At 45.9% G+C, this 26,302-nt stretch overlaps 1 protein-coding gene across 1 annotated transcript in view; it reads left to right on the top strand.

The window, feature by feature from the left end:
- Window positions 1-26,302, top strand: part of VANGL2 (VANGL planar cell polarity protein 2) — a 319,026-nt gene that overhangs the window by 280,291 nt on the left and 12,433 nt on the right. The window contains exon 8 of the mRNA XM_078670605.1: window positions 3,754-3,985. Coding sequence (XP_078526731.1) covers window positions 3,754-3,985 — 232 coding nt within the window. The remainder of the gene's footprint in view (window positions 1-3,753; window positions 3,986-26,302) is intronic.

Here is a 26,302-nt window from a genome sequence, read left to right as displayed (position 1 = left end):
AGCTCGTACCAGTGGAACAAAGAGGCACAGGAGTGTACTCCCTGTACTTCTTAATCCCAAAGAAAGACGGGTCCCTCAGACCCATACTGGACCTCAGACCCCTAAACCAATACATCCTTTCGGAACACTTTCATATGCTCACACTGCAGCAGGTTCTTCCGTTGCTCAATCATGGGGATTTCCTCGCAACATTAGATCTAAAGGATGCATATTTTCACATTCTACTGCATCCGTCACACAGAAAATATCTCAGATTCACCATTCAGAATCAGCATTACCAATTCAAAGTCCTCCCTTTCGGAGTAACTACAGCGCCCAGGGTGTTCACAAAGTGCCTGGCGACAGTGGCTGCGCACCTCAGGAGACAAAACGTTCACGTCTACCCTTATTTGGACGACTGGCTTGTCCAAGCAAAGTCGGCCCAGCAGTGCGCTGCCAACATGTCCCACACCATTCACCATCTTCACGATCTGGGATTCTCACTGAATTACCCAAAGTCACACCTTCAGCCCGCCCATGTACGGCAGTATCTGGGCGCGACAAACACTCTGGCAGCCACAGCACAGCCAAATTCAGTGCGGATCAACAGCATTCAATTGCTGATACAGAAATTCAGACCGCAACACTCGCTTCCAGCACGAGTGATCATGCAGTTGATAGGCATGATGGCCTCCTGCATCTTCATAGTCCCGCACGCGAGACTACATATGCGTCCGCTTCAGGAGTGCTTAGCACGTCAGTGGAATCAGGCTCACGGACAGTTAAAAGACCTAGTGTTGGTGACCGGTCGTGCATACAACTCTCTGCATTGGTGGAATCCACACAACCTTTGCAAGGGCCGACCGTTCCAGGAGCCTGTGCCACAGATCATCCTAACGACAGACTCATCTCTCCAGGGTTGGGGAGCTCATGTACTCCACTACACAGTGCAGGGACTATGGACAACGCAGCAAAAGAAGATGCACATCAACCACCTAGAGCTGATGGCAATCTTCATGGCGATGAAGGCATTCAAGGTACATCTGTGCAACAAGGTCGTGTTGATCCGGATGGACAACATGACTGCCATGTACTACATTCAGAAGCAGGGAGGTACACACTCTCCACAGTTGTCTCATCTGGCTCAGAGCATGTGGAAGTGGGCCATACAGAGGAACATCTTCCTCATGGCGGAACACCTCCCAGGCAAGGACAATCAAATGGCGGATCTGCTCAGCAGGTACAGCCACCAAATGCACGAGTGGGAGCTACATCCATCAGTACTCCGCCCGTACTTCCAGCAGTGGGGTCATCCAGAGATAGACCTGTTCGCCACAAGGGAAAACGCCAAATGCCAAAGCTTTGCCGCCAGGTTCCCGCACCCACAGTCGCAGGGCAATGCGATATGGATGAACTGGTCAGGCAAATTTGCGTACGCTTTTCCCCCAGCACCTCTAATACCGCTGGTGGCACGAAAGCTAAAGCAACACTCGATGACGCTCATCCTGGTTGATGCAACGTGTGCACGCCAACCATGGTACACCACGGTTCTAGAACTTTCCGTGGTACCGCATCAAAGGCTGCACCTCACACCCAGACTTTTGACGCAGAGCCATGGCGACATTCAGCACCCAGATCCGCAACAGCTCAAACTGGCGATCTGGCTCCTGAGGTCTTAGAGTTTGGCTACCTCAACTTGCCTCCAGATTGCATGGATATCATACGGAAGGCAAGAAAGCCCACCACCAGAGCATGCTATGCGGCAAAATGGAAGAGGTTTGTCATTTATTGCGTGGGCCACAACATAGACCCGCTTGACGCGTCTACGCACAACATCATTTGTTATCTGTTACATCTTTACAAATGCAATCTAGCATATGCTTCCAATCGAATACATTTATCCGCCATAGCAGCTTATCTCCAAAACAGGCAGCATCTCTCCCTTTTCAGAGTGCCTGCCATTAAAGCCTTTCTGGAGGGACTCAAACGAGTCATTCCTCCCAGGACCCCACCAGCTCCTGAATGGAATCTTAATGTGGTCCTCACCCAACTAATGGGTCCACCTTTTGAGCCTCTACATTCATGCGAGATTCAGTTCTTAACATGGAAAGTGGATTTCCTAATAGCGATTACGTCACTGCGACGTGTTAGTGAACTCCAGGCACTAACTATCCAGGCGCCATTCATACAAATTCACTCCAACCGGGTGGTGCTGCGCGCTAACCCTAAATTTCTTCCAAAGGTGGTTTCACAGTTCCATATCAATCAGACTATTGAACTGCCTGTGTTCTTCCAAAATCCTGAGACAGTGGCAGAAAGAATGCTCCACACTCTTGACGTCAAAAGAGCTTTAATGTATTACATTGATAGAACCAAAGATTTTAGGAAGACGAAACAACTCTGTTGCCTTTTCCGCGCAACACAAAGGCAACCCCATTTCCAAAGCAGGTATAGCCAGGTGGATCGTTAAGTGTATTCAAATTTGCTATCAAAAAGCAAAGCGCACTTTAACAATCCCCCCAAGGGCGCACTCCACCCGGAAGTTGGGGGCCTCCATGGCTTTCCTTGGAAATATCCCTTTAGAAGACATTTGTAGAGTAGCCACATGGTCTACACCACACACATTTACAAAACACTACTGTGTAGATGTGCACTCCAAACAGCAGGCAGCTGTAGAGCAGGCTGTTCTAAAAACACTTTTTCAAACTGCTGCAGCTGGCACAGGCGGCCGCCGCTTATGGAGGGACTGCTATATATTCTATGCTATAGATATGAATTCAGCAGCTCACATGCCTCGAACCGAATATGCTACTTACCAGTATGCATCTGTTCTTGGCATGTAGGGCTGCTGACATTCATATCGCCCGCCCTACTCCCCGGCGCCTGTAGCGGCTGCAGCACTTACACTTACTCTTAGCATGGTCATCACTCACAGTGTTACACTCCATCTTTGCCACAATGGCTAAAAACAATCTGGGGATGGAGTCGATGCCCATGCGCACTGTAGTCCAGGGGAGGAGCCACCTATCTCGTGATACTTCGAAGACTCTTCCAGGACAACAATGTGCAATCATCCGGACCCAACACTAGGCAGCGATCTATGCTATAGATATGAATGTCAGCAGCCCTACATGCCAAGAACAGATGCATACTGGTAAGTAGCAAATTCGTTTTATTTATTTATTTTTCGTCCTGTCTCGCCCCCCTTCACTCCGTCCGCCACTTTGTCCAAACCGGCCGCTACTGACCGCTACCGAACAGCGGAGGCTCACTGTAATGCCTCAGTGCCAGTAGTCCTGCCCTGCGAGTGGTGGGTCATCTATTGGCAAGGAATAGCCAATGCCGGCTATGAAGGAACAGCTGGTTACCCACTGCACTAAAATCAGTTAAATTGCTTTCATTTAGGATCCAATGCTGTGCCCTCAGTACACAACTGTGGCTGTCCACTGAATGCATGTATGCAGATGGAATCCTGGTGTTTCTGGGAAGAGCACCTGGATGGAGGCAGTCCTAGTCGTGCACCATCAGGCCCTTGTAGTGGGCCTGGTTGCCTGTATTTCACTGTGAGCGAACTCCTACATTTTCATTTGCCTCTGTTAATGAGGTAAGTTTAAAACTTCACCCACATTTATTCCCATCAAAGCATCTGCCAATCATGGGTCACGTGGTTCTGGTTGAACTTGTACTAAAACATGTTTTTTTAGTTGATTGGTGACTATTTAGACCTGCACAGTTATAATCAATTTGATAATGTATTCCATTTTCTTTCAACAGGTTGGTGGTTGCAGTGGAAGAGGCGTTTACTCACATCAAGAGGATGCAGGAAGAGGACCAGAAGAACCCCCGTGAAATTATGGACCCTCGCGAGGCGGCGCAGGCCATCTTTGCTTCCATGGCTCGGGCTATGCAGAAGTACTTGCGGACGACAAAGCAGCAACCTTATCACACCATGGAGAGCATACTACAACACCTGGAGTTCTGCATCACTCACGACATGACACCCAAGGTTTGTTTGGCACATTATAGATTCTAGAATTTCCACCCCTCCTGAGCCATAGCCTCAAGAGACCCCATGTCGTCTGCAATGCTCGTAGCCTTTCTTATTAAAAACGAAATGACAGTTTCCAGAATGCAGAAAACGTGTGCTTACATAACCAGGACTAGATGAAAGGGGCACACATGTCATGAGGCCACTTGGCAGATATGCAGAGCTTTAACATACAGCATTCGATGCATGCCAGCTAATGATATTCTTCCCTTTAACAACTTATTCTCTGAGTGTGGTTCAAATGATACTTGAACATCTTCCTCCTCTTACTGTATTGCATCATTTGTATTCAGATCTGGTTATGTGGCCCCTCTTTCATTTAGGACAATTGCTACATTTTCAGTAGGCAGGCAGAATAATTTCAAATGACAGTTGGTGAATTTGCTTCCTCGGTCGAGGAAATCGGTGCTTATTTTAATGCCAAGTGAAACTATTGTGTGTTACTTCTTGCATGAAATGTGTACGCACTCGTTTCATAGCTCTTCGTGACTTCTCTGTATTCAGGGGGGATTATGCCATAGTTGGTGGGTTGTACACAGTAATCATTGCATGTAGTGTGATGAACACCTTGGTCTGCAGCCAGATAGTCTGTCTCTTACAAGCCTGCAATTATCCCCTAAGGTTAAGCCAACATTATCATCATGTTTGTTTTACGTGTCTACAGTGAGATTTTATGTGTAAATGAACTCGTGTAACTTGATGGTGCTTCGTGGCCTATTATTGACCGATTAAAATATACATTGAAAGATTGAGCTGCCAGTGAGTGGAAGAACTGCAGTTCAAATCTTTATAATTTAGGACTGATAATCAGATTATTTAATATCCCTTTCTTTTCAAAACGCATAGCAACTTTTTTATTTAAAAGTAAGGAATGTTTATAAAAAGGGTGGTTTGAAATAATATCGTGCCAATTACACATTGCAGTAAAGCAGCCTTCATTTTCCAACATGTGCAGCCACATCGAGCTGGAATGTTCCTATTGGAGCAGGACCAAAACTGATTTGCAAATGTCTAGTCTGTGTAGAATAGCATTGTGGGGGCAAACAATCTGAACGATTGCTAGTAGCAGAGAATAATTGAAACACTCCTTCCATCTGTTTGTTGCAGAAGATGTCATAAATGCAATGGGCATTTCCACAAGGGGTACTTGCTTGCTGTGCCACAGGACTCAAGCTATACCTCCTGAACGAAACTCTTCTGGAGCCAGTGGCGTCTGGTGACATTTGAAAGTGGTAGGCCTAAAAGTTTGGCCGAAGTGCTCGGTGGCGGACAAGCGTAGCAAGCGAGCCTGTCCATTATATGGGGGGATTCGGGGAGTCCCAGGAGCAAATTTTGAAAAAAATGGTTGCAAATGGTGCATTCTCAAGCATATTTAAGAAAGCAATGTGTGCATCCTCTCCTGCTACTTTTGTTCAGCCATGCATGCACCTGCTGACTTGAAAAGAGTGAAACTCAGGGCACAAAGCATGCACCACCCCTTAGCTCAGGGGGTTGAGCGAGTGTTGCAGTGATCAGCGAGTTGGATGTTCGAATCACTGCAAGGCTGACTCGGTCTTCCCAAAGTCAATTTGATAATAAGCATTTTTGCTGCTACATACCTACAGACAAGCTAATTTGTGTCCGGGTTTTTAATATCAGAAACACAAACTGACAAACCATTGACATTGCACTATAGCGGCACAAATGTATTGTAGTAACTATGTATTCAGACTTAAGGGGCTATTGGGTGTAACTTGAGTCGTTTTTAGGTTTTTATTTCAATCCGAACAAGATTTCTTAAACTACAAATTAAAGGTAAACCGCGGTAGCTAAGACTCTCCTGAGTGGTAATCACAGAGTTGAACAGTGATACATCGAAGCTAGATGCATTATGCTACAACTCTGCTACCATAGAGTCTGCAGTTTGTCATCTAAGAGTTTTATGATGCCTTGTGATACACTGCGCGCTGTCTGTGAAATCTCTACAGAGCACAGGCTTATAACGTGGTCCAGCTGGATCCACTCTTCCTGTACAGGGGGTGGGAACTTTTATAATGCACTACTGACAAACTGCTTCAGTCATAAATTAACAGACATATTATGTTTTTTTATTTGCATGGTAACCCCTACCACCTCCAATATAATGCACATTCTGTAGCGGAGCCTAAAGTGTAAATGAGCTGCAGTCATAATTTGGTTGCAGAACCAGTGAGTGTAAATTCTAGTCCTGGCTACCCTATCAAGCAGGGTTTGTGATCCTGGTTCATCATAAGCTTATTGTTCTGTACGTCTGTCATTTGGTAAATGGAAAGGTATGAGAGTGAGGGGTAGGACATTAAAACTTGTGCTGAACATTACAAATTTAGAAACCAGCTCGTAGTTCCAGCTACTTTACATGGTTTATTTGTGGAAATACACAATGCTTTCACGTATGGTCTGTTAATGGGTTTAGCATAATCAGTAACATTTAAAACGCATCCCTCAAGACCGAATCAGACTGGCTCACGAAACAATACACCAGTGCAAGGCTGCTAGTGCTAGCATAATGGGTGTCACGGCTGTGCTTCAACAAGAGCAGAAAATTACTAACTACATCAGCAGAGTTTCAGGGCAGTGCGCGACAAGACACAGTTTGTTTCTTCTTTCTAGGCAGACACTGCTTGAGAAAGAGTCGTCGTTAATGCACCTTGTGGACATGCCGGACCTTATATCTCCTGCCACGCAGATACGTAAATAAATGCTTGCATTTCACACCCATCACAGAACGTCATATTAATCTGATAATTATATACAGCTATTGCAAGTTTTGTCCATATAAATTGCATTTCATGGCAAATATTTAGGCAGCCGATATCCATACGCAATGCAAAACTAACTTTTCTATGTGTGTGCTGTCCTATCGTGAGTGCAGTAAACTGAGAAGAGGGATGCCAGTGTGGTGCCATCTTGCCCAGAGGCACACACAAGGTGAAAGGAAGCAAGGAGTTGTGACTGTAAACAGATCAGAAGCCAGGGAAGGGGTATGGAGATCTGAGGGGCAGAGGGCTTCGCTCTCAGCGGGTTAATCGTACCCACTTTAGTTATATTTCAGCTTTAGAACCACATTATATTTCAGCTGCAGGTCCTATGAAAGTGCATCATGAAATAAGACCTTTTACAATGCAAAGCGGAGAATCCTTTCCAGTACTTACCAATCCACTACGGGCCGGTCGTTAACTTGCAGCACAGCATGGCCTCGTGCTTCTTACCACTTGTGCATCCACTCATTGTCATGCGGGCTGCTCATGTCCTATCTCGGAGACGGGCAGGCTGGCAGCAGACGTCTGCTGCGGCCGGCATGCTCGCAGGAGGGGGGGAGCCGTGGGTGGGAATAAAAAAAATAAAAACTTATGTTCGAGGCATATGGGCTGCAGATGGTACATTTATGAATAGATCGCCATCTGGTGTTGGGCTCGGATGATTGCACTTTGTTTTTCTTCTGGAGAAGTCTTTGTCGTCATAGGTGACTCCTCCTCTCGGTGTTAGTGCGCATGGGCATCGGCTCCATCCTTAGATTGTTTTTTTCCGCCATCGGGTTCGGATGAGGATCGAAGCGCTCCGGACCGACTTCAACAAAGAAGGTTATAACCGGCGCGTATTCCTTTCCAAATCGACGGTATCGTTATCGAACGCGACTTCACTCCATACCGACGCGGTTCGTAGGACGACGACTACGAGAAACTCGACGTAGTCCAGCCCGGGGTCCATGGAAAGGACTCCATTCAAAAAATGTCCAACGTGTGGTGCTAAGTTCCCACACAAGGACCTACACGAGGTGTGCAACCTCTGCTTGTCCCCTGAACACGAATCCAGGGACTGTGAGGCCTGTGCAGCGTTCTCGTCAAAATCGACGATTAGAAACCGTCGAGCCCGAAGACACGAGGTATCGAGAATGCAGTCACAAGCAATCCCGGAGCTGTTCGAGGACCAGCACCCAGAAGAGGAGGAAGAAGAGGCCGACGAGGCGGGGTCAGAAGCGGACGAGTCCGACGTCGAGGAAATCGACGTCCAACAAACCGTGAGTGACGACGTCCCTTTACCGAAAAACAGACCCCGCACGGTGTCGACCCCGCCCTCGAGCCCGGTCAGACAACCGAAAAAAGTTTCCAACGCCCCGCCTTCGAGCCCGGCAACGAAACAGAAACACTCGGTCCCCCATCATAGTGGTTCCGGTTCCGATAAACCGACCACATCGACACCGAAGCACCAGGTCAAGGAAAGCTCGAAGTCGAAGCAGTCCATGTCGACACCGAAGCACGCTTCGGCGCCGAAAACACCGTCGACACCGGGGACATCTTCGATACCGAAGAAGTCGGATCCGAACAAAACTTCGGCACCGAAAATACAAATGGACATTTCAAAGAAAAAACACCTTTCGGAACCGAAAACTGCGGTACCGACACAGGAACACGGAACGGTTCCTAAACAAAAGACTTTGTTTATTGACCCAAAGACTGGCAAGGTAGCCACAGAACTACCTAAAAAGAGGAAACATGAACATTTGGACGACAAGACTCATCCAAAGAAGAGAACAATGGGGACGAATACAACTCCTCCCCCTTCTCCCAAACCTCACACACCATCTTCGCCTCTTCCTCACAATAGGCCAGATATTCCTCCCACACGCCCATCTACACCTACAACAGATGGAGAGAGTGACACAGGGGAGGGGGGACACCCTGGGGATGATGAGGACACAATCCCAGAGGAGGCAGACCCATGGGAAGAGTATAATGTGGGATCAGGTAATGATACCGACCTTGAGTCATATCCCTCAAAACCTTCACCTCCTGATGACAATACTGGGTTTGCACAACTCATTACTAGAGCAGCAACATTTCATAAGGTAGACCTACATACAGAACCTCAAGTACAGGACTTCTTATTAGAAACACTACCTACTGCACAAAGAACATCAGGAACACTACCAATGCTTAAGGGCCTTCTCAGTCATACATCAGAGATATTCAAAGACCCAGTGAGGGCTAGGGTATTGAACCCAAGAATTGATAAAAAATATAGGGCAGCTCCAAAAGACCCAATATACATTAAGGGGCAAATTCCTCTAGACTCACTAGTGGTCACAAACGCTCGCAAGAGAGCAAACTCTTTATCTACAGGAGAAGCTCCACCTCCTGACAAAGAGTCTAAACTAATAGATGCCTCTGGCAAGAGAGTAGCATCTCAAGCGGCAAACAGTTGGCGCATAGCTAATACGCAAGCACTACTTGCAAGGTATGACAGAGCGCATTATGATGAGTTAGAAACACTCATCAAACATCTCCCTAAAGAACATCAAAAGAGAGCAGATCAACTTATACAAGAAGGGAAGTTAATTACTAACACTTCAATAAAGTGCGCCCTAGACGCGGCAGAAACTGCGGCAAGGTCGACAAACACAAGCATCATGTTAAGGAGACATGCATGGCTCAGAGTGTCAGGGTTCAAACAAGAGGTACAAACATCGTTACTGAACCAACCTTTTGATGGGAAAACACTTCTTGGCACAGGGACAGATGAGGCCCTAGAAAAGATGAAGAAGGATACAGAAACGGCTAAATCAATGGGAGCATTGCAACAGCCGACACAAAGAGGTTCCTTTCGTAGATCCACCTATAGAGGAGGATCCAAAAGTACAGGTACAAACCAACAGCAAACCTCTTTTACACCTACATCACCCAGAGGTAATTCTAGAGGTGGATACAGGGGTAACAACAACAAGGGTAGAGGTCGCGGAAACAACAACAACCGCAACTCTCCAACCCCAAAACAGTGACTTCATAGAGCTTCCCCCAGACCATATAACACCGGTAGGGGGACGCCTATCACAGTTCCTACCTGTCTGGGAAAACATCACATCAGACAAGTGGGTAAGACAAATTATCCAACATGGTTATTGCCTAGAACTCACAGCTACCCCACCAAACATCCCCCCCAAACAGCGTCCAATGAAACAAGATCACCTGACACTATTAAAACAAGAAGTAATATCACTGCTAGAAAAGCATGCCATAGAGAAGGTTCCACAGCACCAACAGGGAACAGGAGTATACTCCCTATACTGTCTAATTCCCAAAAAGGACGGGTCTCTAAGGCCAATACTGGACCTAAGACCTCTCAACGCATACATAAATTCGGAACATTTCCACATGGTCACGCTCCAACAAGTACTTCCTTTACTGAAGAAAGGGGACTTTCTTTCTACACTGGATCTAAAAGACGCTTACTTTCATATCCCTATTCACAAAGCCCACAGGAAATACCTCAGGTTTGTGGTAGAAGGACAACATTATCAGTTCAAAGTCCTTCCATTTGGTGTCACGACGGCACCAAGGGTGTTCACAAAATGCCTGGCAGTGGTAGCAGCTCACCTAAGAAGACAACAAATTCATGTCTTCCCATACTTGGACGACTGGCTAATAAAAGCCAGGTCGCAAGAGGAGTGTCTGCAAGACACACAAAAGACAATTCAGCTACTACACCAGCTAGGGTTCACGGTGAACTACACAAAGTCACACCTACAACCAAACAAGGTTCAACAATATCTGGGGGCTACTATAGACACAGAAAAAGCCAAAGTGTACCCCAACCCAGTCAGGGTCCAAGCAATGCTTACAATCACTCAGAGATTTCAGCCACAACACTCACTAACAGCAAGAGTGTTCATGCAGCTATTAGGCATGATGTCATCCTGCATACTGCTAATACCATATGCAAAACTACAAATGCGTCCGCTACAAGAATGCTTAGCGACACAGTGGAATCAGGCTCAAGGGCAGATTACGGATCTGGTGTTGGTAGACGACCGCACACACCGCTCTCTGAAGTGGTGGAACAGAACAAACATTACCAAGGGGCGGTCGTTCCTAGAGCCAATTCCACAGGTGACAATAACAGCAGACGCATCGCTCACCGGATGGGGAGCACATATGGACAAGTACACAGTACAAGGAAGGTGGAGTGTGCAGGAAAGAACACTGCACATCAACTATCTAGAACTACTGGCAGTGTTTCTAGCATTGAAAGCCTTCCAGATACATGTTATCCACAAAGCAGTCCTGATCAGAACAGACAACATGACAGCAATGTATTATATTCAAAAACAGGGGGGGGACGCACTCTCTCCAATTATCCAGACTAGCACAGGAAATTTGGAGATGGGCCATTCCTCAAAACATCTATCTGTTAGCCGAACACCTACCAGGAGTCCAAAACCAGATAGCAGACATCTTAAGCAGACAGTCGGAACAAATACACGAATGGGAACTGCACCAACAAATACTGCAGCCATTCTTCCAAAGATGGGGACAACCAGAGATAGACCTATTTGCCACTCATCAGAACGCAAAATGCCAAAGCTTCGCGTCCAGGTACCCACATCACCTGTCGCAGGGCAATGCGTTATGGATAAATTGGTCCAACAAATTTGCATACGCTTTTCCCCCTCTCCCACTAATCCCATTAGTGGTCAGGAAACTGCAACAACATTCAATGACCATGATACTAGTAGCACCCACGTGGGCAAGACAGCCGTGGTTCACCACGCTCTTGCAACTCTCACAAGTGCCACATCAAAAGCTACGAATTCTACCCATGCACCTTACACAGAACCATGGAGAAATAATGCACCCAGATCCAACTCAATTGAACTTAGCGATCTGGCTCCTGAAATCCTAGAATTTGGGTACTTAGATCTCCCCCCAAATTGCATGGAGATAATTAAACAAGCGAGACGTCCAACCACCAGAGCATGCTATGCAGCTAAGTGGAAGAGGTTTGCTATACACTGTACTAATAACAATATCAACCCTCTAGACGTATCAACAAGGGAGATTATTTGCTACTTATTACACTTACAGCAATGTAATCTAGCGTACACATCTATCAGGGTACATCTAGCAGCTATAGCAGCATACCTACAAAACAGGCAGCGCATATCACTGTTCAGAGTACCAGCGATAAAAGCATTCATGGAAGGTCTTAAAAGAGTCATTCCACCAAGATTACCACCTTCCCCAGTCTGGAACCTCAACGTAGTACTCACCAGACTAATGGGGCCACCCTTCGAACCTATGCATAGGTGCGAAATACAATTCCTTACATGGAAGGTGGCCTTCCTTATAGCCATTACCTCACTCAGAAGAGTAAGCGAATTACAGGCATTGACAATACAAGAACCATTCCTACAGTTACACCAGAATAAAGTGGTTCTTAGAACAAACCCAAAGTTCTTGCCTAAAGTAATTTCAGCATTCCACATCAATCAGCCAGTGGAATTACCAGTCTTCTTTCCAAAGCCACAGACGGTGGCAGAAAGGGCTCTACATACACTAGATGTTAAAAGAGCCATTTTGTACTACAAAAGAAAGAACACAAGACTTCAGGAAAACTAAACAACTATTTGTAGCATTTTCCCCAACACATAAGGGCAATCCTATCTCTAAAGCAGGCATCGCAAGATGGATTGTAAGATGTATACAAATATGTTACATTAAAGCAAAGAGAACATTAACTGTTCCTCCTAGAGCTCATTCTACAAGAAAACTAGGAGCATCTATGGCATTCTTAGGGAACATTCCCCTAGATGACATATGTAGAGCAGCAACTTGGTCTACACCACATACATTCACAAAGCACTACTGTGTTGATGTACAGGCTGCACAACAAGCCAGAGTGGGCCAAGCTGTATTAAAAACTCTATTTCAAACAGTTGCGACAGACACTGGTGACCACCGCTAGGGAGGTAACTGCTGTACAATCTATTCATAAATGTACCATCTGCAGCCCATATGCCTCGAACGGAATATGCTACTTACCAGTATGCATCTGTTCTTGGCATAGAGGGCTGCAGAGTGGTACATGCCCTCCCTGCCTCCCCGGAAACCTGTGTCTGTCCCAACATTATCTTATTTAGATACATTTACATGGGCATATCTTTATGTACTATACTACACTACTCCATCTAACCCTACTATGGCAAAACAATCTAAGGATGGAGCCGATGCCCATGCGCACTAACACCGAGAGGAGGAGTCACCTATGACGACAAAGACTTCTCCAGAAGAAAAACAAAGTGCAATCATCCGAGCCCAACACCAGATGGCGATCTATTCATAAATGTACCACTCTGCAGCCCTCTATGCCAAGTGTTTTAGTAATCATTAGCATGTGCACACCGGGTTACGTGTAATTATACTTCAGAGTAACTTTAGACGTTATTATGAGATAAAAACTTTTCCAACCAGTATCTTTGAGTGTTGAATCTTTTTATTTGTATTTTATTATTCTCTCTTTTTAACTTTTTTTATAAATTGTGAATCTGATGTATACACTTTTTTTGGGAGAACACTCTTATTTTCTTTTTTACTTTTTATATACCATTTCCATCATTTTTGTACATATTCTTTTTACATATAACACAAACAGTTTGCTTAGTTAATAAAATATCTACACAATAAGCAACTTCAATTCTCAAACACAGAATATATTCCTTTCGACGCGTTTTGGCCGTTCGCCTTCCTCAGGGATTCTGTGATTTCTTTTGCAACATCAACCGTGACATTCAGGATTAGATGCTGGGGCTCAGGTCTTCGTGTTATAGGTGTCTCAGCCTGATGTTTTACTTCCCCCTTGCGTGCTATCTGATTCTTCACAATAGCGATCCACAGTTTCTGGTATAGACGGTGCACCTTGTGACGAGCTGCCCTCTTAAGATTGAGCCTGTACTGCAGTTTTGTAGTTATGGCGCTTTGTTTTCTTTGATGGATGCTTCGTTAATTCTTATTGTCTGGCTTGGAACGACGGCATTATCTGATTCGCGCATAGATTACTTCCTATGTTGTATGTCCCTCGGGGGTGAGTTATCACTTAGGGACCTTGAATTTTTAGAGGTGATCCTGTTGATGCACCGTTTCTTCTATGAGCGGGTTACCTTATTTCTTTTTTGCCGTCGCGCTGTCTTGCATCCTGTTGCCTCCGTCTTACCGGTTTGGCCCTCTATGCCAAGAACAGATGCATACTGGTAAGTAGCATATTCCTTACTGCGCTGCCTCCACACCAGGTCGGTTTAATGGTGGTGCAGCCGTAATCGGATCCCGGTGTTCCTACAGGAAGCAGGCAGCCTCCTTCCCCGGCCCTAAGCCAATCACAACACAGCAATGGCAGCATTGTGATTGGTAAGGCGCAGTGGAGAGCGCCCCAGCCCGGCCATTTTCTCTATGTAGGCTGCATTCAGCAGCCTACATAGAGAAAAAGGGAGAGTGCGCATGACTGGGTTGGTCGGCCCTGGGGACAACCAAACGGTCAGTACCCACAATGGGCAAAGCCACTACCCCGCCCTCAAGCAGGACCGCCCACCCACAGCAAGGCACTTCTCCTTTCTCGCATTGCGAGAAGCAGAAACATAAAATGGTACTTTTTACCATTTTATGTTTGTCTTCTCGCACTGCGAAAAAGCAGTGGGGTGACGCCCCCATGGAGGAGCCGCCACTGTCTGGAGCGCACTGGGCCTGGCATTTCGGGCTGGACTGTTCCCATTGGAGCAGGACCAACACTAATCTGCATGTGGCTGGTATTTGTGTGAAGTGGCTTAATAGTGAAAAACGATTGTCCTCTGTAAAGAGATCGGGTGATTGCCAGAGACTAAAGTTAATTCAAGCAGTCTCTCCATCACTTTGTTGTTTGTTACACCACTATATAAAGTTCCTATACAAGACGATAGGCTGGAATGTTTATATAGTACACAACACAACTTTAGGTTGTGTAAAGGAGCATATTGTGAGCCCCCTTCTGGCATACCTAAAGTTCTCACTCTTGGGGTGTCATTGGGTGCCGGAGAAGGGAGGGACTGATAAATTACTAATGACATGAGATTGCGTTGTTGGGTTAGAAATAACCAATTGACTGCTTTTTGTCATCAAACTAGGAAGAAATGTCTTGCAGATAAGAGTTCAAGTAAAAAAAAAGTGCTGTATTGTCATAACCCTTTGCAGAAGAAACATTTGGATTGATCTAATATATGTCCCGATCTCAGTATCAAAATGAGACACTTTGGGAGTTTTCCACAACTCTTATGTTAGGGAGCGCATATTGAAGTTAAAGAATTAGTCCACCAACGCAATATTTTAGCACTTTCAAATGAATGTATTCTGGAAAAGTCTTCTAAAGCTCATGACATACTGTAGTACTGTCCATACTGACCAAAATATGGCATTGGAATTCATAATTCCAGGTGAAGTTTGACAGCCTTTGGTAAGTGAAATAGATCAGCAAAGTGTACGGTTTAACCCACACAAGAGAACGACGTCCAATACCACATCGCTCAGAAAATTAAGTTGAAGTAATGAATAAAATGTGGCTTTTTGCCTCCAAACACTTTTTCATTTTAAAATGATCTGCTTTTTGATCTCTTGCTGTCGCCATCTTATCATTACTCTCCAATTAGCAATATTTTTGTTGTTAGTCTTATCTTTCTGCACAACATGAGATCCCTCTTGCTAGCGTTGAAGCTCACATGCCCCGTTGCTCTCTCAGCCACTGCGTGAGCTGTTCTGTGAATTTGCTTTCAGTTGAGAGGGGCATGTGGCTAAGAATTTTATCAATGTGGATGAGTGTGGCGAGAACAGTTGCACTACCCTTTGGCCCATTGTCATTTTGGTGGAGGAAGCAGCTTTTTATTCTGCTGCGAAGTAGTTCGAAGCAGTGCTTCGAACCTATTTTATATCATCGTTTGAGATGATCCACATGTAGGTAGGCTTTTCGCATGGCACCAAAAGCTAAGCAAATGTAACTGTAATTAAGGCCCTCTTTGTTTGTGACAAAACTGTGGCACACCAGAGGCCATCTGGATGGAATGAAAGCTGTAAAACTTAATGGTGTGACTTCAATCCATACCATGCGTTTCCCTCTCCACTATGGACACCGTGATGATTATGGGTCTGTGATCTCCGATTCTCCAGTATTGAGGTATCTTTCATAGATTCACATGCATGAATCATTCCCCGTCGTCGAAGTGGGAGTTAGTTGAGAAAAAACATTCACTTTAATAACTCGTCCTAGTCATTAGGAATGGTCCAAACTCCAGCCAATCAGGCAGAAGCACCCTCAAGAACCCTCTCCACAGAGGCTCCAGGCTCTCAGATTTTCTACTGCATGTCATGTGAAGGGAGTCTCCCTGAGCTCTGCTCAATACTTTCTCTTTGGCCTACTGATTTTTTTCTCATTTTCAGATGAGCATGTCTTCTTCAAAGTGATCTATTTTCAGGATTGTGACTCTTGCGGGAAACTCGGACTTCATTCGGATGATCCCCACAAGAAGTTTATCTACTACCTTCACCCTAATCATCAGGTGAGCGACTGTAAAATTTGCAGAACTTTCTACCAAAAGACTCTGAGTGATAGGGAAGGATGTTTTCTACTGTGGCTACAGAAGTTGAAAACGAAGGACAATCTTCTGTCTGAGAATAGTGGTTCCTCCCTCAAAACTACTGCTTCTAAAAAGAGGACAAGTGAGGGGAAGTTGGTGTTCCCTAAGGCTATTAAGGTGCCGAAGAAACATCAGCCCACTTTAAAATCTTATGACCAGCCTTCTTCTAAAAAGGACCAGCTTCTCACAACGGCGAATCTATGCCTCCAAAATTAAACCAATGTCTAGGTCACTATCGGAGATGGCTCCGTCACTTCAAAAAGATGCTCAGTCGACGAAAGCTTCAGTCGTCACAACTACGACGTCGACCTTCTCTTCACCTCAGTCCAAGCTCATCATGTCATCGTCCTCTTCTCGGTTGACTATAGTCTCTTTCATTAAAGGATTCGTCGACTGATCTCTCATCACCGCTGCGGATGTCGGCGACTCTAAGGTAACAAATCTCTCGTCTACGATAGCCTCTCCAACTGTGGCTGTGTTGACGGTGGCCTCGTCAAAGACCGTGAACAATGACCCCAGTTGACCATCCTCGTTGACGGTTTAACATCGTTGTCTTTGCTCGCCCCGTCGACTATTTTGCCCACATCTCAGAAAAATACTTCAGTTTCTGCGTCAATGAAGAGGAAAGCTACCCAGGGCACTGTTTTGTCAGCTACAGTGCCTCAGTCTAATAGAAGAGGTTCTCACGAACTGATTTTACCTATTCACACTTCTCCTAGTAAAGTATCTCCCTGTCCTCCAGAGGAAATATTTGAATATGGAGATGATGAGGAAGATTCAGAGGACGATTGCATGTTTGGCATGGCTCGCAGTCCTTCAGACCTTTTGATAAAGTGCCAGAATGATGAGTACGTTTACTATCCTCGTGACCCCCAACCTAAATAGGCAAAGGGCACAAATCATTCAATTGCCTGTTTCTCTAGTATCAAATCTGCAACATATGGTGGAAGACTCCCTCCTTCAGAACCAGCTGCTTCAGTTCCTCAAACTCATATTATGCAGCCTTCCTTGGTAATTCGATCTCCCCCCTCCTTTTTCACCACCACCACAGGATTAAGAGCATCATTCCACTGATGAGAGAGAGGAGGCTGAACTGGATGAGGTATCACTACATAACGAGTGGGACGACTACCAAATACAAACACCATCTCCGGTACATTCGCCACCCGTAGATATAGGGGGTTTTCATACCCTTATGGAGAAGGCTGCAAAGAGGTTTCAGCTTCCCATGGTAACCAAACAAGCTGATTTTCTTTACGATTTTAAGGAACAGACCAAAAGACAGATTCACTCAATCCCCATAGTGGATTTTTTAATGGGAGTAGGGCATAAAGGTAATGAGAACACCAGCCTTAATTCCAGCAGACTTACCTAAACTGGAGAAAAAGTATAAGGCGCGGACAACTCGCCTGCCTGCCTTATAAGACAACCCAAGCCGGATTCGGTAATTTCACAAGCTGCTCAACGTTGTGCCAGAAATCTTGCTTCTCTCCGGTCTGCTCCTCCTGATATAGACGGAAGACGTCTTTATTCTAGTGGTAAAAAACTCTTCATTATGGCAGCAACCAGCGTTAAAGCAGCCAACTCTTTCCATTCTGTGCAGGTACGACCGCCAAATGTGGTCGGACATTTATCATTTTATTGAAATGCTGCCTGAGGACTCAAAGGCTGAGGTGAAGAGAATTCTTCAGGAGGGAGAAGGATCTCTGCTGAGGATATTTCAACAATAGGTTTCCGTCAATTAGCTGGGGCGGCGGACCTGAGACAACCGGGCTGGTTAAGAGCTACTTCTTTCCGACAAGAAGTTATCATTGATGTGCCTTACAATGGCGAATCCTTATTTGGTCACCACATTGACGAAGCGCTACAAACTATTAAAAAGGATATTGATACTGCAAAGGCACTAGGCACTCTGCAGTTCATGAAGCAGCCTTTTCGTGGAGTCCAAGGACGTGGCTCGTCCTCCTTTCGGGGAGGTTATAACCAATACAAACAATACCAACTGTATTAAGGTCAATCTCGATATCATCATCATAACCTCAGCAGTCGTACGAGCAACTTCCTGCCGCTTGCTACAAGCACTATAGAGGCAAGACTGCCTTCAGAGGCAGTGAAAACTCCAAATAACAGTGACAAACGTCCAGTGCCGGCCACAGTTCCCACCTATCCTACCAAGATTGGTGGAATATTTCCGCCCCCACCCCCGAATGATCTGCAATAACAGCAGACAGGTCCCTCCAAACTGCCCACTCCGATGTCCTCCTCCCTCTCATCTAAAGTAACTGTTATCTCAGATAAAGATAATGTTGCACAAAGGAGCTATCAAAGTGGTACCAGGAGTACAGCGAGGGAAAGGATTTTATTCAATATTTTTCCTCAGAAAGAAATCGTGAGAATGGCGTCCCATCTTGACCCTCGTTGCCTCAACAAATTCCTGAAAAAGCTTAACTTTTGTATGTTCTCTTCCGGAGGTGCTTTAATTAGTAAATTAAGAAGATTACATGGCTACCTTAGACCTTCAGGATGCCTATTTTCATATCCCCATTCTCCCCAAGCACAGGACATTCTTACACTCCAGAGTAGCTAGCATGGATGATCAATTACGAGTTCTACCTTTTGGCCTTTGTTCAGTGCCCTGAGTGTTCACCAAGGTCCTGGCACCTGTGGCGGCCCACCTACGACAGGCAGGGATTCAAAAGTTCCCTTATCTGGACGATTGTCTCATAAAAACAAAATCATTGGTAGTGGCAAACACTCCATACTCCGAGATAAATCACGGCCAAAGTTTGCCATCCTGACCCAATATAGCTACGATTGTCTGCTTGGCTCCTGAACACTGAGTTCGTCGACCTGACCATCCCTGCTGACTGTCGGGAAGTCCTTGAAAATGCTAGAGCGCCATCCACTATCAAAGCGTAGAAGCTTAAGTGGAAGAGGTTCTGCCATTGGTGTGCAAGTTCAGAAGTACATCCTATTCAATCTCCACCAGAACAGTTACTACCTTTCTTTTTGCAGCTGGCTAAATCTGGCCTCTCCCATTCGTCCATTAAGGTTTTCCTTGCTACAATCTCCATATTTCGGCGGCATAATGGGTCACAGTCACTTTTGTTATCAAGAATTATAAAACATTTTCTTAAGGGACTATTTAGAATGTTCATTCCAATTAGACATCCACCTCCGCCTTCGCATTTCTCAACATTGTATTGGCATAACTTATGAAGAGACCATTTGAGCCCATTCATGGAGCAGACCTTAAATACATTACATGGAAGACGTCTCTTCTGCTGGCTCTGACATCAGCCTGACGAGTAAGTGACATACATGCTTTTACTATTTGTTATCCTTTCCTTCAATTGACAAGGGATTCTATTTTACTTGGTACCAATCCTACCTTCATCTCTAAGGTCCCATCGGATTTTCATTTAAATGAACCAGTCATATTGAAAACTTTCTTCCCAAATCCACAAACACCAGCAGAAAGATCTTTACATTCCTTGGATCTAAAGAAATGTGTAAAATTCTACTTACAAAAGACCACCAGCATCCGCATAACTGATCAGCTTTTCGTGGCTTATGGTATGATCAGAAAGTGATATCCAGTAACTAAGCAAGCGATAGCGCGTTGGATATCATCAGCGATACAGTTTTGCAATCAGCAAGCAGGCAAACCTTTATCTTCTACAGTGAAAGCTCACTCTACGAGAGCTGTCTCCTCTTCGACGGCTCTCTTTGCCGGTGCGTCTATACAGCAGATCTGCAGAGCAGCAACCTGGTCCAGCAGGAACACTTTTACCAGGCATTACTGTCTGGAAGCTACAAGTAATGCGGACAGAGCTGTGGGACAAGTGGTTATCCATATTTTTTTCCATAAGGTGAGCCTCTCTCCGTCCTATATATTTTGACTATTGCTTTTATTTCATTGATATTTAAATTGAGTTTGTTGTATCATGTATAAATTATGTACACTCATATATATTTAAATATATATATGCAGGCGAATGCTTATATATATATATATGTGTGTGTGTGCATGTATCTGTGATGCTTTTTTTTTCTACATACAGGATTACGTATGTTTTCTACTGCATGCCTTATATCAGCATACATACCTATAATACTACTGCTATCTATTCGGATTCAAGAATGCGAATCGATGAAAGATACCCCAATACTGGAGAAGAAAATAAGTTACTTACCTGTAAACTATTGTTCTCCAGTATTGGTATCTTTCATAGATTCACATGCAACCCACCCTCCTCCCCATAGAGTCTCCGCTGGTTTGTTTTAGATACTTATATTGTACTTGTGCTCGAAAATCTGAGAGCCTGGAGCCTCTGTGGGAGAGGGCTCTAGAGAGTGCTGTCGCCTGATTGGCTGGAGTCTGGACCATTCCTAATGACTAGGATGAGATATTAAAGTGAATGGTTTTGCCCTATTAACTTTAATGTTAAAGTCATTACTTACTGCTTTTTATGTACTGTGGGACTCCCACTTAAACAACGGGGAATGATTCAAGCATGTGAATCTATGAAAGATACTAATACTTGAGAACCACAGTTTACAGGTAAGTCATTTTATTTTCTTTGTGCCTCATCATTTGACCCAACATGTTTGAAATGAAATGAAATAAAAAGAGCATTTATAAAGCGCGATGGCTACCATCAGGCGCCTAGCACTGCGGACAACAGGCCTAGTGCACAACAGTTCAAGCTATTCTGGTTTGTTAAAAAGCAGGGTTTTTAGGAGTTTTCGGAAAGTGAGTAGTTTAGGTTCTGATCTGATTTGGATGGGGAGGGAGTTCCAGAGTCTGGCCGAGTTGAGGGAGAACGAGCGGCCTCCACATCTTGCTCTTTTAATCCTCGGAGTTACGACCAGAAAGGCGGATTCGGATCTGAGCTGTGTAGTTGGATGGTAGGCTGTTATCAGAGATTGGTTAATGGTGGCGCCTTTCCTCCAGAAGGCTCGGTGAGCAATGCACATAGCTTCAAATTCGACCCTTTTCCTCACTGGAAGCCAGTGGAAGTCCTTCAGTCTGGGTTTGACTGGGAGTCGGCGGGGGATTTGGAGAAGAGTTCTGGCTGCACAGTTTTGGATGATTTGCAGCTTGTTTAAGGTCGTCTGTGGTACGCCTAGGTAGAGGGCGTTCCCGAAGTCCAGACGAGATAGGATCAGACCCTGGACCATTATCTATCTAGCATGAAAAGGCAGCAGAGGTAACTGTTCTTAACAAACAGGGTTTCATTTGCGACATAGACATACAAATTGAAACTGTTCAATTCAGGACCCTGTTAGCCGAATTCAAACACTTTAATTTGCTTACCTGAACACCGAAACCGCATACCGCTTATCTCTATTTTTGCAGATGTGGATATGGCATCTGCATGTGAGATGTAGAAGGTCTACTAGATACACTTAACTTAAAGGTTGCAAGCCAATTCTTGACAATGTGTTCTAGGCTGGTAGGACATAGCATTCAAACACATATCATCGTTCCCCAATACCTCTCAGACCTCAATGACTGTTAGGTTTTGTAGATGTGTGTCTTCTAGATGTTGCCTTGAGATGGTCAACACCTGGACCAAGACAAATTGGTTAAATTAAAAGTTGTTATGACTGCAATGAGTAGTTTGATCTGAATGAACTACGTGAAAGCCTTTACCTTTAGAACTGTGCATTGCTCTGGGCAGCAGAAAAGGGAACAGAGAAGGGTTATTTCCTGCATTTATTTGCAGTCACTTGTATGTGCAGTCTGTGAATAGGTACTTGCATAAGAGAATGAGGCATTTCTTTTGGGAAACAGTAGGTTTTGCAGCGTGAATCTTTCTGCATTCACTATGCTGTGCATTATTCTGCGGTCTAGTGGTTGGGTCAGGAATCGTAGTCTTTTTTTCTCTTTATTTTTATTTTTTGTGGCCCAGGTGGGCGCAGACGTACCACCATTTGGTGTTCTCCTGTGACGTCAGCACGCTTCCTCCTGAAGCTCCCACCTTTGGGTGCCATCTTCAGATTCTTTTTTTCCTTCGTTGGGTCTGGATCGTCACCGATGAGTTCCAGAGTTTTTGGAGAAGAGAATAAGAAAATTAAGCAGAAAACCCAATAAGTTGGAGGTTTTTTTGAAACACCGATCAGGAGCACAGAGCGGGGACGACGAAGAGGGTGAGATAGAGAAAGAACTTCGACGTCCAATGGAGAATGCGCACACAGGGGGCCCCCTGAGCGCAGGAATGTACAAAACCCCATTCAAATTCTGCTGTAATTGCCACCACAAGTACACGCAGAAGGACCAGCACCCAGTCTGCCACCTCTGCCTGCCACTCGACCACCAAAGCGTGGATTGCAACGCCTGCTCGGCATTCACCCCCAAGACCCTCAGAGTGAAGGAGAGACAGAGGATAGCGAACTACACCACACAGGGGCAAGGACAACACCCGTTGCTCCGGGACATGGGCCTCTCCAGCGGAGAAGAGGACAACATCGTCTAGGGACCAGAGGACTACACGGTCGCAGAGACCGATAAGAAGTCGACAAAGGAGGTAAGAGAGACGTCATCCCTTAAAGCCCAGACAGACTCTCAAAAAACTGAGCCAAAGTCCTCGAAAGGAGCACTGGCGTCGAAAAACTCGAGGGCCACAGCTGCGCCAGCGGATCCTTCGAAAAGGACTCCCAGCCGGCGAAAGCTCTAGAAAAGCCTAGGTCGTCGAAGTCCGGCCCAGAAAAGGCACGCTCGACGCTGAAGGAAAAAGAGCTGAAGGCGACTTCGACGTCAACATTGACGACCTCGAAGAGAAGCGCCGAAACTCTCGACGCCGAACAAGCGGCAAAAATGGAGAAGAAGAAGAGAAGGCTTCGAGGCCGAAATGGACAGCATCCTCCAGGGGAAAAAGGACTTCAACGAACGGATGGCAGATACACGATCCCTCCGAAGCCCGCGGCTGTAGTCGAAACAGAAGTCGAGGAGGAGTTTGACGCCGGCGAGACGCCGAAAACTCCTGAACCAGCAGAGGAACAGGACGAAGAGGGCCTGTATTATTACGAAGGAGAAGGTGAGGACAATTAGCGGACATACTTGGGCTCAACCTCCTCGGAGGCGCAGGACCTGGAATGGCAGGACCGACGCCAAAAGCCCAGAGGAGGGCGTAGTCCTATCCGTCGAGGCCTTTGCCGCCAGACGACATTGGCATCTACAAAATGGTCATCAAGAACGCTGCAGCAACATATGGGGCAAAATTAGAGGAAGAGAAACCAAAAGCTTGTTTTCTCTTGGAGACTCTGCTCCTCACTCAAACTAGGAGCCAATTCCTACCCATGCTCCCAAGTGTGCTGGACCAGGGCAGGGAAGCTTTCAAGGAGCCAGCAGCCTGCACATCTGCCACCCCAAGAACATAGAAAAAATACAAGCATTCCTCGAAAGACCCAGCATATATCCATGGATCTGTACCAGCTGATTCCATTATAACGTCAACAGCCAGGAAGAGGGCCAACATTCCCACAAACTCAGGGACACCTCCAGACAAAGAGAGTAAGAGAATAGACCTCATGGGGAGGAAAGTAGAGGGGAATGCGATGATTCACTGGTGCATTGCGAACTCCAATGCCCTAATAAACAGGCCTGCGTACCAACTTTGGAAGGAGGTCGGGCAGCTGCTCAAACATCTCCTGGGACAATACCAGCAGAGGGCAACACACCTGGTGGAGGAAGGCAAAAACATGGCCAACACCTGCCTAAAGTCGGCCCTGGATGCAGCAGACACATCCAGCAGGCTTATGATGATTGTAGTGACGGAGAGAAAGCATGCCTAGCTGACTATGTCCGGTTTCAAACCGGAAGTCCAGAACAATATTCTGAACACACCCTTCAACAGGGAACAACTGTTTGGCACCCCAGTTGATGAGAAGCTGACCCAGCTCAAAAAGCATAATGAAACTGCAAGGTCCATGGGAGCACTGCAGTTCAGAGGGATGAGAAGGGGCACACCCTCAAGGAGAGAAGCAAGAGGAGGAAGCCAACCGGGAGCATCCCACCAGGCCTTCCAGCAGACTTATCAAGGAAACAACCAGGCGCAATAGCAGGGTCAGCAACAGCAAAGCTGGCAGGACCAACCGAGAGGCCAGTCCTTTCGGGGGCAATCGAACGGATGGGGACACACGAGAAGAGGGGGACAGCAACCCCCCTCCAAGTGACTCAGCTGTGCCAAACGTTCCCACCCTGACAACATCTCTAGAGGGGCGGGACAACAAAAAACTATTAGACACACACGAAGAAAAAATCCTCAAATATATAACACCGGTAGGAGGCAGACTAAAACACTTCTTCCAGGAGTGGAAGATACTGGACAAGTGGATAGTCAACATCATACAGTTCAGATACTGTATAGAACTGGAAAAAAAGCCACCAAACAGGAGGCCAATCAACAAAACGCGCTCGCCAAAAGAGCTCTCGCTCCTTCTGCAGGAGGCACAAGAACTCCTCCACAAGAAGGCAATAGAAACAGTGCCGTACAAGGAAAGAAATAGGGGAGTGTACTCCAACTACTTCCTCGTACCAAAAGTGGACGAAACGTTAAGACCCATCCTAGACCTGCGGTTCCTAAATAAATACATAAAAACAAAAAAAAATTCTAAATGACGTCCCTACAGGAAGTTATACCACAAATAAGAGACAGGGATTTCATGTCCACTATAGACCTCAAAGATGCCTACCTGCACATTCCCATGAACAAAAGACACAAACATCTACTGAGATTTGCCAGCAAAAAAGCGCACTACCAGTTCACAGCCCTAGCTTTTGAACTAAAATCCGCACCAAGGGTCTTCACAAAATGCCTAGCAGCGGTGCACCTACGGAGGCAGGGAATACATGTATATCCCTATCGCGACGACTGGCTGGTAAAGGTGAACTCCTACAACAAATGCAAACTACATGCTCAGCGGGTTACGCACACGCTGACAGAACTAGGTTTTTCGGTACATTGGAGAAAGTCCTTGATAGAACCAGAACAGGTGAAGATCTTTCTGGGCGCACAGATCAACACCATTCAGGGCAGGGTGTTCCCCAGCGAGAGGAGAACCTTCGCCCTACTGAAGGAGACGCATCAATACCGGAAGGGGCAAGCTCTGACAGTGAGGACAGTGAGCAAGTTCATGGATATGATGGCGTCCTGCATACACTTAGTCCCCAGTATTCAACTCCACATGAGACCATTCCAGGGATGGCTCCGACAACAATGGTCACAGTCAACAGGGAGGTGGGAAGATCTAGTGGTTGTTACGCACGCAGTGCAAGAGGAGACGGCATGGTGGAGCAAAGAGAACATAACAAAGGGAAGCCATTTACACCACCAACTCCAACAGTGACCATCACAACAGACTTATCCCAAATGGGTTGGGGAGCGCATATGAACCAGCTCAAAGTGAGGGGTTTGTGGACACAAACCGATGCGGTCAAACACATCAACTACCTAGAACTAAAGACCGTGTTCGTAGCCTTAAAAGCCTTCCAGAAGCAGCTGTACGGGCAGACACAATCGGTGGCGCTATCAGGGCTAGGGCAGGAGATATGGAGATGGACCATCCCACTACAAATAGACCTCCTGGCGATACATCTACCAGGGAAACACAATGTGGAAGCAGACAGACTCAGCAGACAGACATCAGCATCCCACGAGTGGTAAGCTCAATCCACAGGAAACGCAAAAGCTGTGCAAGAAGTGGGGGACCCCACAAATGGACATGTTTGCAACACAGCAGAATGCAAAATGCCAATACTTTGCATCCAGACAGCCAGGTCCGCAATCCCAAGGGAATTCGCTATGGATAAGCTGGTCGAAGACATT

This window comes from Lissotriton helveticus, chromosome 12, assembly GCF_964261635.1.
Source record: "Lissotriton helveticus chromosome 12, aLisHel1.1, whole genome shotgun sequence".
In the NCBI taxonomy this organism is placed as follows: Eukaryota; Metazoa; Chordata; class Amphibia; order Caudata; family Salamandridae; genus Lissotriton; species Lissotriton helveticus.
This window is presented reverse-complemented; position numbering and strand designations above follow the sequence as displayed.